General features: G+C 35.4%; 2 protein-coding genes across 3 annotated transcripts in view; both read left to right on the top strand.

The window, feature by feature from the left end:
• The window catches only part of LOC127872830 (uncharacterized), a 118,604-nt gene extending 113,251 nt beyond the window's left edge, over positions 1-5,353 (top strand). Inside the window, exon 2 of one of the 2 annotated variants that reach the window (XM_052416249.1) lies at positions 5,336-5,353. The gene's annotated coding sequence lies outside the window, so the exon portion shown is untranslated. Of the gene's footprint in view, positions 1-4,870; positions 4,889-5,335 lie in introns of those variants that run through there. The other variant, XM_052416250.1, reaches the window with a different exon arrangement.
• On the top strand, positions 60-13,927 carry LOC127872826 (uncharacterized). The gene is made up of 4 exons (XM_052416245.1): positions 60-214; positions 5,540-5,988; positions 12,355-12,470; positions 13,148-13,927. Exons 1-4 carry the CDS (start codon positions 159-161, stop codon positions 13,658-13,660), a joined length of 1,134 nt encoding a protein of 377 aa, XP_052272205.1. The 5' UTR covers positions 60-158; the 3' UTR covers positions 13,661-13,927.
• The last annotated feature ends 368 nt before the right edge of the window (positions 13,928-14,295 follow it).

Here is a 14,295-nt window from a genome sequence, read left to right as displayed (position 1 = left end):
AATAATTTCATGAAAAATCATTTACGTTATTACTTAAAATAAATTTAAATATCCATAGCAACATGTCAACAAAATGGCGGATTAGTGAATAAAAATATGACATGCAGATCAATTAATGTTGTATTTTTGGGGGGAATTTCCATCGACCTTTAAGCAAAATGGCGATATACATGCCTCCTCTGTGTAGAAGAAAGAAGGTTCTTGACAGATACAAGTATGTTTTTATATTTGATTTTCATTTGCTGTGTTTTCATTGTTAATTGTGTGAGAGTGAGCCAATTAGTGACAGTGTCACATTCTGTTCTGTTCTGTGTTCTTCTTGAACCCCCTTTGTAGAGGAACCAAACAATCGTTTGTAGACAGTGAATAATCCTCCACCGAATATAAACACTCTATATTACACGTTCACACTATTCACTCCTTAAATCACACACCTTTCACTAGAATATAAGTCTATCCACTAATCGCGAATATATGCGACTTAGAACTGTACGCGCGATTTTTCATTAGTTGTTAAAATATTAAATGAGATAAAAATAAAACATTAAGTGAATTTACAGAAGGTCGGAGAGTGCTTCTGTACATACATTAGAATTGTATTGCCTTGAATAAAAATACCCAATAAACACTATTGCCAGTTTAATTAAGAATTATGCCCTTCTTTAGTTTGTTTTTTGTGTGTGTTTGGTACGGGGTGGTCGCTGGCTTGCATTGGTCACCAAGAGCAACTGACGTGTCCTGTCCAGACCGTACAACAACCGTCCACAATGCTTCTCAAACTCGTGAAATTCTGTAGACAAATGGGTTTTCAGGAAAGTCTTTAAAGTTGGCCAACTGTTGATGAGTATGTAGAGCTGTTCGTCTACGGGTAAAGTATTAAATGAAGTCTCTGTTATCGCCCCCCACTGACGTTCTATGTCTACCATAATTGACTGTCTAACACTATGTAGAGCACTACACTTGAGCACATTGACACAGACAGGTCTGATGACTATCATTATTATGATAAGATTTACAGTATACTCATTTTATACAGTATTTAAATTATGAATACGATAATTGATACATATTGTTTTTTTATTATGAAACTTAAAGATGCTGTATCTGTAAAATAATGGCCCTCAATAGTTGTGCAACTAAACCCATTCTTATCGAAAAATATACATGTCACATAATAACACATATACAAAACTCGCAAAGTATTTCTTAGTTCTTGAGTAAGTTGTTAACACAAGGCTTCTTATAGTCAATAACATATTTAATCATTTAATCAACTTAATAACTTCCAGGACATGACAAAATCCGCCTACCCCTGTAGTTACAATAATCCAACTTCCAGCTATTCCTATTGATTCTCCGGGTATGTATCCTCTAATTACCTTGAGTCGAGCAGTTAAGGAAACAACTAAAATAATTTCTGAATTTATTCAAACAATCCTGCAATAAATGATGTACCTAAAAAGATTTACTCCCGTAAAATCCATGTCAAAAGTGTTTATTTACAGCGTGTTCAACCACACAAAGCCAATAGTTCCATACACACCCGCAATGACGTACACTACGCGCGTTGTTTACCTTGAGTCGAGAGGTCACATCCGAAAAGCGAGAGTACTCGATTGCAATAGGCATGAGATCAACAAAACTTCGAAAATTTGATTCACTGAACAAATTTAGAGTAACTGAAAGATTAATTTAACTTTTTTTATAACTTCTATATACCATTTAACAAGTTTTCGTTTTATCGGTCGATCTTTTTTTGAGAAACATTGACACGAAAAAGTGCTCAAGAATTGAAAAAAATAACAACATTAGCTATTTGTTCAAATAAAATTTCGGCATATATGTTACTATTAAAAGATGTGATAAAATTATCATCCAATCGGGACAGGGTAAACCCACTGAACATTTTAATATCGGCATGTCACCTATTTTCGAGATGTGCGCGCACATATTGTTCCATGCAACATTTTCTGGGAATCGTGAAAGGGTAAAAGAATTTTCTTTAAAATAAATCAAATACATGAAATTATGAGTTGACTCTTGTGCAGTGGTCTGCAATTTATGTGCAAGTTTAATGAAGATTACCGAAAAAAAATGCACGCAATATGCATAAATTTGTATTATTTCAGTTGAAGTAAGATTTATAAATGCAATTAAACTGTTGTTTTCCTTATTTTAGTCGTGTCTATAATTATTTTTAAAGCGTAGCTATGTTAGTAAAACAAAATACTCGGAGCGCATGCGTGTGACCTCATCACGAGAGCCGCGTTTTCAATGTAAACAAAGTGATCGACTTTAGGTCATGCTCCACTCAATGTAATGGTATAGTATGTACTCATAAAAGTTCAGAGCATTCAAGAAGAACTACCCACCCCTCTAGTTGTTCTTGAATGCTCTGAGCGTTATGGGTACATACATACAGCTCAGAGTTCATTCCTGATTAAACCAATTTCAAAGTAAAAAGAAGAAGTCTCAAGTTTGTCTATAAAATCGAATTCAATCAACCTAAAACAGCGTTATAAGTATCTACACTCTGTTTGATCCTTCTCTACTGTCCATAGACAATTTTTGACATGTTATATATGTAGTAGGGTTCATTATAAGGTATTAGGTATTTGACTTGTCAACACGTTTACCAACAATGACACACACCAATTGGGTGAAGCCTGTCCAGATAATTGACTTAAACATTTGATACAGGGTGGTTTTATGTGTAATTGATGTTTTCTGACATATCTTGTGCATTTACAAAGCAAGTTTGAATTATCATTAACAACATCTAGCTGCTTGGCATGAAACATAAATAACAAAACTATTTGTTAGGTAACACACCCAGCAGCCTAATAACATGTTGACAACCTTCAATCCAATGGTATAATTTTGAATTAGAAATAAATATGACAAAGATTGTTAGTGTTCTTTCTTAGGTTATATGTGACATACACTAAAAATTACTATGAAATTTTTTACTCATATCAAAACTGAAGAATGTTTTATTGCCTATTTATCTTAACTGCCATAATGTTAGTTTGTTTACATTTGATCATGATACCTGATTGCTATTGATGAATACCTGTAATTTTTTTTAGCTTTCCATCGCATTTTAAAGAAATATGTCCATAGATAATCTTCAAAACAGGCATTTAAATGTAAATAAATAAAGCCAGAAATGTTTGCAGCTGTTGAATCTCTTTTTTAACTTGTCATTATTGTATGTTGGTATTTAATCATTGTAAATATCATGATTGTGAACAGTGCCAAAAATGAAATGAGAGATATCAATAAATTTTGGACAAGGTATATATTTAGAAAGCAGCATCTTTTAGTGAATACTGATATTAAAGGGGCCTTTTCACAGATTTTGGCATATTTTGAAGTTTGTCATTAATTGCTTTATATTGATAAATGTAAACATTGGATCTTAAAAGCTCCAGTAAAAAATCAAGAATAAAATTAAAAAAGGAAAAAAAAGTAGCCGGTACCAGGGCTCGAACCATGCAGTGACCCCCAGAGTCCTGGAGATAGTCTGAAGTAAAAACGCATTAGACCTCTCGGCTATTCCGCCGGGTATACACAGTTTGAGTACTTTATACCTTATATAAGCAATCTTCGTAGTTTCGTAAATTTAAACGACAACAACAGAACTCTCCAAATTATTCAATCGTTTCGCGTTGCAACGCTTTATAATTTTTAGGTTTTCAAATCATCAAAAGATACATATAATGGCTATATTGCACTATGGTAAAGGTTCAGTAATACTGTTTCCTCACAATGATCATAACTAGTACGAAAATTTGCGAATCTGAAACAACTTTTTTCAATTTTGTCAATTTACCAAACCGTGAAAAGATCCCTTTAATTTTATAAATAAGACTATGCTTGAGTTGTTTGTATTCTAGACTTATGCATTTTCCTTTTCTTTGAATAAATTTGAATAATCCATTCAAAAATACCATCCCATTCTGAAATTTTCCTATATATTCCTAATTTGAACGTATTTTTTTAAACATTTGTATATATAAATGTCAGAAAGATTTTTATTTTATTTTACAACCTATGGCCATAAGAACAAGTGAATTTGAAAGAAACAACACATTTATAATGTATCTTTTTTTTTTTAAACACCCTTATTTTCCCCATTGAACTGGTACCTGTACCATTACAAAAAAGTGACAAAAGAGACTGAACTTGCATCCAGAAACGAAATATGTTTGTAATTTTTTTTAGGTAACACATCCAGGCACAGATTTAGACATAAATTGATGCAATGCTTGTACATCACTCAGACTCACATTTTGTGGTTTATTTCTAAAAAAACAGTGTTATTACTAATTATTTTATGGCCGGTTAACAAGAATTTATTGATATTTTTATTCTCCCCGAAAATTTTCGGGGAGCATAAAGTTGCCAGTTTGAAGTTTCTTCCTTACTTCCATACTTCCCTCCGTCACACTTTTGTTACCGTTTCTCATAGCACCTTCAATACTTTACCGATCTCTTTCATATTTGGCATGTAGGAACCTTGCATTGACCTCTACCTTTGATGAGGTTTGAGGTCACTGGGTCAAGGTCAAGGTCACCGAGGCTAATAATAATATATTTTTTCCGTCACACTTTTGTTACCGTTTCTGGTAGCACCTTCAATACTTTACTGATCTCTTTCATAATTGGCATGTAGGTACCGTGCATGGACCTCTACCTTTTGATGAGGTTTGAGGTCACTGGGGTCAAGGTCAAGGTCACCAAGGCTAATAATATACTTTTTCTGTCACACTTTTTTTACAGTTTCTCATAGCACCTTCAATACTTTACCGATCTCTATCATATTTGGCATGTAGGTACCTTGCATGGACCTCTACCTTTTGATGAGGTTTGAGGTCACTGGGGTCAAGGTCACTGAGGCTAATAATAATATACTTTTTCTGTCACACTTTTTTTACAGTTTCTCATAGTACCTTCAATACTTTACCAATCTCTTTCATATTTGGCATGTAGGTACCTTGCATGGACCTCTACCTTTTGGATGAGGTTTGAGGTCACTGGGGTCAAGGTCACAGACGCTAACAATAGATTTTTCTGTCACACTTTTTTTTACAGTTTCTCATAGCACCTTCAATACTTTACCGATCTCTTTCATATTTGGCATGTAATTACCTTGCATAGACCTCTACCTTTTGATGAGGTTTGAGGTCTCTGGGGTCAAGGTCATTGAGGCTAATAATAGATTTTTCAGTCACACTTTTGTTACAGTTTCTCAAAGCACCTTCAATACTTTACCGATCTCTTTCATATTTGGCATGTAGGTACCTTGCATGGACCTCTACCTTTTGATGAGGTTTGAGGTCACTGGGGTCAAGGTCACAAAGGCTAATAATATATTTTTTAGGTGGTTATTAACACATAGATTGACAAAGCGCATCATCGGGGAGCATCCATCAGTTTCACTGATATTCTTGTTTAAAAGTACAAAGAATATATTATGAAAGCAAAAACAATTGAACCTTTTTTGTGATGAAATGCAAACTTTTTTCTCTTTTAGCCCAGACAGTTTTAGAGTAATCAGTCAGTTTGCAGAGGAAGGCCACACAAAACATGAGGAAGAAGGAAATTACCCGTCAGAATGGAGAAAAAAATGGCTTGAAAATCAAGGACTTGCTCTACCAAATATTTACAACAGAAGAACAGAGGTTTTTCCTCACACAGTTCCTGATTTTAGGGCAAACAGGCCTCACCCTGGGTCTTGTGGGTTTTTGCGTCATAATGTCAGACTTTTGAATGAGCCAATATGCAGTGTGTACACTGAAATTTCCAGTGACGATAACCAACACTGGTGGCCCTCAAGAGTATCAAACGAGCCTCTCTGTGTTCCGCCACGCACCCATGACACCATATACAGGGCTGATTTCTTGGAGACCACCCAGGATAGAAAAGATTTTGGATCATCACGACACACTGCCAATCCAAATAAGGAACCTGCTTTAGGAACAGGTATATAATGCAAATAAAATCTAAATTACAAATCATGTTACATAAGCACATTGTGCATTTTTGAGCTATAATATAATATTAAATGCTATCATATACAGATTCTTCTAGTATACAGTGTATTTTACATTTACATATTCAGACTTCCCCTAAGCTTAAAAAAAGTGTAAGACATTTGGTTTGACAACATGCCAAAACTTGGCGGACAAAAATGTAAATTACCGGACCAATAAAACTTGGCACATTTCTGTGAAGGATTTCGTTGTTATAAACAATCTTTAATATAAATTATACTTAATTATACTAAATTCAAAAATATATAGAGAGTTTGTTTGAAGTAATACCAAACTATAATCTTAAACTTGAATTTGGGTAGCAAAGACTTAATCTAGTTTGTTTTAATTTTAAGTTATCCACTTATCAAAAATATTGTAGATACTATTCTTTTCCTTATGTTTCATAGTTACCAAGGTTAATACTATTAACACCCATCACATAACGTATATTTTGTTCATGACATGTAGCTGTTTTTAATTGGACTCGCAATTAAAGAGTTTTTGCTGAAAGGAAGCAGTTATGGATGACATGCCCATGCATGAATTAATTAATAACATATGATCAAGATACACACATTTTTTAACAATAAAAAAAAACACAGTGGATCTGTACTGATTTGCACAGTTATTAGTGGTTTTGTTTAGTAAAATGAATGATTTAAACTTAAAAAATCTGTTGGAAAGAATTTCTTTGTTGATGAATATCTGACCAACCCAAAATGTGTCAGCCTTTTTTAGTCGGACCAAGTTGGTTTACGGGAAGTCTGAATAGAAAATGTCATAATTTTTAGAAACATTTTTAATTTTCACATTAAAACGTTTAACTATGCATTTGGTTTTTGGCATTATTTTATTAAACTTTCTTAAAGACAGTTAACTTTCAAACGATTATACTCCTTGTTTGATTAACTGATTCTAAAAGTGGACATGTTATGCTGTAACAGTTATTACATGATAATATTATTTAATGTACATAAAGTGGAATATTTGGCTGAATATTTCAGAAAGAAAAGGCAGAATTTCATCATGTATGCTTTTATTTATTTTATATTGTTACAAATTTATTTCCCATATGAGCTTAAATGAGTATATTCATGTAACATAGGCAAATAACTAACTTCTCGTGCATGGTGTGTTTTCTTTTCTGACTCTTGTAATTGCATTCAAGGATTTGTATTCTTGTTATTTTTAATATTGTAATTTAGACACCACCAGTAACTATTCTGTTATCTAAATAAATTTTATTGTAAATAAATTCTTTATAGATGAATTATATTGCCCTTCGACCGTCATGGTTGGGAATATGTCGTTTATTGGTAATTCAGTATGTGTACAAATATAATCAGTTAACAGCTTTGCTAAGCTGGTCCAGGAAAGTGAACTTAATTTAACGGAGTTCCATCATATAACTGAAAAACTGTTGAAAATGGTATATATCTGAAAAAAAAAGATCATTAAAATCTATATGAATGATAACCATTATTTGTTTTCTCTATATATTCTGCCTTTTTTGCAAGACTGTTCTGAGAAGAGTTTAATATCTGAACTTACCTTTAGATGTTTGAATAATTCTAAAAAGCGTATAGTAATTTTATTGATATTTTTTATCTTACATGTTTTTATTATTATTTATTTATGTGTTGATTTTGCAATTTCGCGGATGTAATATCTATTCTATTTAAATGCTTTATAATACCAGTGGTGTATGGGGTGTTAAGATTATAGTTAGTACTTTGTTGCTGGGCAGCAGTTCCCTCGGGAAGTCAGGCAGAACTGGTTCTAACGCGACACTCAACTCTCACTTCTGATTTGAGACATTTTACCCAACCACACCCTGGTTCCTGCTTCTGTTGGCGATAAAACAAAGTGAGGGGACTGGCATGACTTGTATTACAAGTTGCAAATTCTTGGAGAGGAGACAGGCACCGCAAAAACTGCTTGTAGCCCAATTAAAGAAAATGACAAGGACAAAAAACAGAATACAAAGTTTGATTGTTCAGGCCCATAATAACAACGACTGTGCACTCCACCGCCAGTCTCCAGGGTGGATGCGACAAAGGAAACAACCATAGGAGCATTGAACGTAAGAGCACTCAATGTGGGTGGCAAGCTTAATTAACTGACGCATGAGCTGAGGCACTACCGCTGGGACAACATCAGACTGACCGAGATCAGGTGGCTAGGATTCGGATTAACATCAACTGACAAATGGAATAAGATATGGTTCAGCGTTGGGGATTCTATACATGGCCACAGGGTTGCTTTCATCATAAGGAAGGAGGTAGTCAGCATCGTTATCAGTTGCACCCCAGTCTTCAGCAGACTCATTTTGATCCATTTATCAGCAAAACCACACACCATCACAATCATCAAGACCTACGCACAAACAGCTGACTACATAGAGGAGGAGAAGTTCTATGAAGAATTAGAATGCATCATAGTCAAGGTTCCCAAGAAAAACATCCTCAGTGTCCAAGGTGACTGGAATGCCAAGGATGGACCAGACACATATCACAACTGGTGAGGGACAGTAGGTAGATTTGGCTTAGGAGAGACCAAGGATAGAGGTTTGAGACTGTTTTTAGTTCCCCAGAAGCCATCAACTCACCCTGGCCAACACGCTGCATCCACACAAACCGTCCAGGATAGCAACCTCGCATGCTCCAAACGGTCAAGTACAAAACCAGATCTATTTCATACAAATTACCAGAAAGCAAACAGGAAAGTAAGGAAGAAGATGAAAGAGGCCAAGGAGAAATGGATTAAGGAACAATGTATAATTATCAACAAAGAGATGACCGCAGGCAGCAGTAAGAAGGACTACATCATCCTCAAGACCCTCAGGAAGACCAGTCATCCCAAGGCCAGTGTTACATAAGACAATGATGGGAATCTCCTTACCAAGAGTGCCGCAGTCCTAAATAGATGCAGTGAATATTGCAGTGATCTCTACAACTATCCACTTTAATGGGACTCAAGTCTCCTTCAGAACAAACCCAGACCAGAAACGGAGACGAAAGGTCGACAATTTTTAAAGCAGAGATGGATGAGGCAGTGCGTAGTCCTAAGGCAGGAAATTCTCCGGGAGTGAACAACGTCCCTTCCCAGCTGATTAAGCATGGAGGAGAGGCAACAACTGCAGCATTGACGGCACTATGCCAAAAGATCTGAGAGAAGAAGAAGTGCCCTAAGGATAAGACCCAGTCACTGGTCATACCCCTAGCAAAAACGGGCAACCTCAAATTGTGCGAGATTTAACGCACCATCAGTCTAATCAGTCATCTCAGCAAAGTCATGTTATGCATTGTCCATAATCAATTGAATAGTAAGGCCAATGGACTGTTGGCTGGAAGAGCAGGCTGGATTCATATCTGGGCTGAGTACAGTGGAACTAATCTTTAACTTCAGATTAATCATTGAGAAACACCTGCACCGTGACCTCTTCCATAACTTCATTGACTTTATGAAAGCTTTTGACCGCGTGTGGCACGATGGTCTATGGCATGTTATGAGAGGATTCAACATTGATGAAGGGCGGGTGCAAGTCATTCGAGACCTCTGCAGAAATGCCATAAGTGCAATACTTCTCAACAGACAGCAGGGGGACTTCTTCAGGACATCAGTTGGCGTCCATCAGGAATGCCTGATTTCTCCTATCCAGTTCCTTAAGAAGATAATGTAGGAGACTCCTCATGACCACCACACCTCTATCTTCATTGGTGGAAAACCCATCTCCAACTTGAGATTTGCTGATGACATTGACCTCATGGGTGGCACCAGCAGTGAACTTCAAGATCTAACCAACCAACACTATGAAAGAGCAAGATTATAAGAGATGGAGGTCAGCATGGAGAAGTCAAAGATCATGGTGAACAGCACAACCAACACCAGAGCAGACGTCACCATGAATGGCGAGAAGCTAGAAGAAGTGACCAGCTTTAAGTACTTGGGCAAAATCCTGTCCAAGTATGTCCAGTACCGCTGAGGTCCGAATAAGAATTGCCATGGCAACCACATTGATGGCCAGACTGAGCAGGTTGTGGACAAGCAGTTCCATTAGCTTCCCCACCAAGCACAAGTCTGCGTAGTCTCCATCCTACTCTATGGCTAGGAGACCTGGACGCTCCACACGGAAACAGAATGCAGGATACAGGCATTAGAACATAAATGTCTCCAAAGACTGCCTCGCATCTCCTTTACTGATCAAAATACCAACGAGTACATCTGGAACATGACTGAAAAACTTGTTGGTCCACTAGAGCCCCTTCTTGCGAACGTCCAACTACAAAAGCTGGCTTTGTTTGGACACATCACCAGTCATGACTGTCTGTGCAAGACTGTTCTCCAGGGCACGCTAGAGGGAGGTTGACGTTGGGGCTCTCAGAAGAAAAGCTGGATGGAAAATATAGGATAATATAAAAGAGTGGACATTCCTTCCCATGGATGAAATGCTCTCAGCAAAACACAACAGACCTGACTGGAAGAGGATTTCTGTATCGCTGTCCCTCATTTCCCCCCCAACGGCTAAATTGGTCAAGGGATTGATGATGATGAAGATTTATATCGTAACACAAACATACAAAGAAGTTGCCATGGTGAAGTGGATCTTGTGTCCCCTTAGCAACTTGGAAGTAAAGGATATCATACTCCCTGTGGGAGGGTTTTTAGATCACCCACCAAGCAGTTAAGCTGAAATTCATAGCTTTAAACTAAGAGTAAAAAGAAATTGAAACATTATTTTAATATTCCCTGTAATCATATTGCAGAGTTCAGCAATGATGTGTGCTTATAATTCTTAACTGGACTTTCATGAATAAATTTTCCTATATATATGTTAGTTTAGTTACTTAAAGTTTACCTATTTAAAGGTGTAACCCAAATGTCAAGCATAATACTAAATAGTGTAAGCAATAATGTTTAAGGATAAACCATTACTTTAATATATAGAATTCCACTTAAGTTCTATGACTTTGTCCAGGGGGAAATCAAAGTTAAATGACTCGGAAATTTTCGATGAATTCTTCTTGATATTGACAAACTAATTCAAAAGCGAATCCAGTATTAGTATTTGCATGACCTGTCTCTTTTTTATTGCATCTGTTATTGCATTTTTTTCACCATTGTTGTTGACTAGATGAAAGGTGCAGAGGGTTTGAATATTCCTTACTATTTGGGCAAGCTGGGTTTTATTATATACCCTTTATCTAGATTTTGTTTGTTTCTCCAATTAACACAATTGAACTTCTACAATTAAGATAAAAACAGTTAAAATTGTGATAATACAATTGAGATAGAAACAGTTAAAATTGTGATATTCAAATTTCATCATAATACATATTACTTTTTTCATTGTGTTTATTGTTATTACTTGATGGCATGTAGTACCTGTGAACTAGAGTTATCGTTGATTTGTTGGTTATTCGATGTTAAATGATCAACCTCATTGACAATATGGTTTATACAAATTACAAAGCAATTGTTCAGAATGTGTAAGAAGTTTAAGTCTATTTAGAACAAAACAAGCCATTGTTAGGCATTCGCTGGAAAATCTTTGCGCATGTACATAAAGTTATAACTGGTTCCCTTTTTTGTATTTTGCAACCCTATTGTTGGTTCACAGCAAATGATTCTTCACATAAAGCAGCAGTTTAAGTCAAAACACAATCAAACGTGGATTCAACATTAACTTTCAGTTAGTTTGAAATATTGTTATTCCCGCAAATTGGGGATACCAAATTGGTATTCCAAAGGCAATTTCTTACATGCTTCCCAACTTGGGCTAGTTAGGGTCAAATTATCACTGCTAATAATGATATTATATCATAATATAGGTAATGGAATTTATTACAGTAGAGTGTATTTACATATTGATGTTTTGAGTCCAAATAAATGCATTTAAGAGACACTGGCAAAAGTATGGGTAAACTTTATAGTTTAACTGCCTCAATAATGAATAATTTGTAACTCCCATTTTGGCCTTTTATAGACAAACATTGACATCATGACAAAATATAAACATCCTCATAAGTAAGAGATTATCCCTTTGTTCTGCTAAGAACTCTTTTTTTAAAAATATCATTCATACAATTCAAAAAAGGAAAGCTGCTAAAAATTTACAGGATGTACTTCTTGTGAATGTATTCTGTTTTACATCAATAAACTTTAAGATTTTGAAACTCATCATCTGTATTGTATTGTAAACTTATTTGAACTCTTGTTTAAAACTTCACTGAACGAATCAGAATTGATCTTGTGGATCAAGAATTAAATATAATGTATTTTGTATAAGTTTTTCACTTTTTAATTTTTGCAGTTCCTGTAAATTTCTTGCGTCCTAAAGATGGTAACCAGAGACTATTCAAGGAGAAAATATCGTATGAACACCAGTACAACAGCAGAATAGATCTGAACTACCCGATCAGGGGAAAGGTGAAGGGAAATATTGTATTTTCTAACCCACTTAAAATGGGGGTGGTCTTCAAGTTATTCCATGAAGTGGTGGTCTTTAATTCACTCACTTACTTATTCGTGTATTTCTGGTAAAAATAAAGATTGCTAACCATCAATTCCAATTTAATTAAAGATGAATATGCATTGTAAAATGTTCATTTGTAACTTTCTATTATAATTTTTAGCTCGGCGTTTTCGGAGAAAACCCGAGGTATTGTCATAGCAAGCTCGTCGTGTCGTCCGCCGTCCGAAGTCCGCGTCGTGCTAAAACCTTTACATTTTGCTAAGGTTTTGAACATTGGCTCTAAAATCAAATTGCTTCCACCTACAACTTTGAAACTTCATATGTAGATGCACCTTGATGAGTTCTACATGCCACACCCATTTTTGGGTCACTAGGTCAAAGGTCAAGGTCACTGTGAACTTTAAAACAAAAAAAAGATTTTGACAAGCTTTCATTTATTCAAAACTACACCTGTCATCAAACATGGCACCCGTTATGCGGTGCTCTTGTTCAGTTATTAAGTTAAGTTTTTGCAGCACCTCACACAAAATATCATTTCAAATCACAAGCTTGAGAATTGCTTGAGGCTAAATATCAACACCCAAGATCATAAAACAAACCATAAATCATCTGTCATTTGTTATTTTCACAGCGGCAAGGCTCTTTCGTGTGGGACCCCATGTCTGCTGAGGCCTCAAATAAGTTCATCAATCACTACAAGGTGATCACAGCAGAGGAAGGCATCCGCCAACAGGAGATTAGAGAGGCTGAGAAGATGGCTGATGAGGTTACCAAACTGCTGGAAAAATCCAAAGTCAATGAAATTTCAACAGTTGCTGAAACAGCCTGTATTCAAAAAGTTCCAGAACCAACCACAACACTCTCAAGTGAACCTGCGGTCTGTAAGCCAGAAAATCATGCACCGGAGGAAAAAAAAGGATCGCCTGTTCATTCAGCCAAAATCACACAAGCCAATTCTGAACAAGTTTCTCCAAAACATCCATCATCTGGAAAGAAACCAACCTCTAAGCCTAACTCCCCGAAAAAAGTGGCATCAAGGAAGAATTCTGCATCTGTTCAGTTTCAGGGTAATTGTGATCAACCAATTGAAGCACCTGTTGGCACAAAGAATAGCAGTGATGAACCAGAGAACCCCGAAGAGTAACTTACTTTTTAAGTCATAATCAATATCTAACATGGTCATTAATTTTGAATATCTGGTGCTCTGATGCATTTATAAATTAAACAAATTGATGTGAAGAGAAAATACATATGTTCCACATTTTTGATGAAATCTTAATATATTTACAGGAGCCTGTCTCTTTATTATTTGTTAATAACAATCTATGGACATTTTTACAATGAGAACATTAGCTTTACATATTGCTTTGTGCCTTACATTTTCCTACTTTATGATAAATTATTTGTTGTATATTGTATTCATGTTCAATAATTTTGTGTGTTTTTTCACAAACACTATTTGTAAATCTTTCACAATAAAATACAAATTGTAAGATAATTTCACCATTTTTTTACTTAATCAATGAAGACATCTTTATTTAATGTTTCATGTCATAATAAATATGGTTTGTGCACCGTGAATAATCTCATTGGCACAATAGTTGCTATAGATTATGTTAACATAATTCCAAGTGAATCTTTCATAGAGCTCTTTGTATAGGATAAATTCTTAAAATTAATCTGCAGACATAAGATTTAAAACAAATATATATGGTTTCAATTTTGTGCAATACATATAAATACAGATCAGTACAATACTTTTCTGGTTATACCTTAGAA

Source organism: Dreissena polymorpha, chromosome 3 (genome assembly GCF_020536995.1).
Source record: "Dreissena polymorpha isolate Duluth1 chromosome 3, UMN_Dpol_1.0, whole genome shotgun sequence".
NCBI classification, from domain to species: domain Eukaryota; kingdom Metazoa; phylum Mollusca; class Bivalvia; order Myida; family Dreissenidae; genus Dreissena; species Dreissena polymorpha.
The sequence above is the reverse complement of the archived record's forward strand: the minus strand, read 5'-3'. Positions and strand labels throughout refer to the sequence as shown.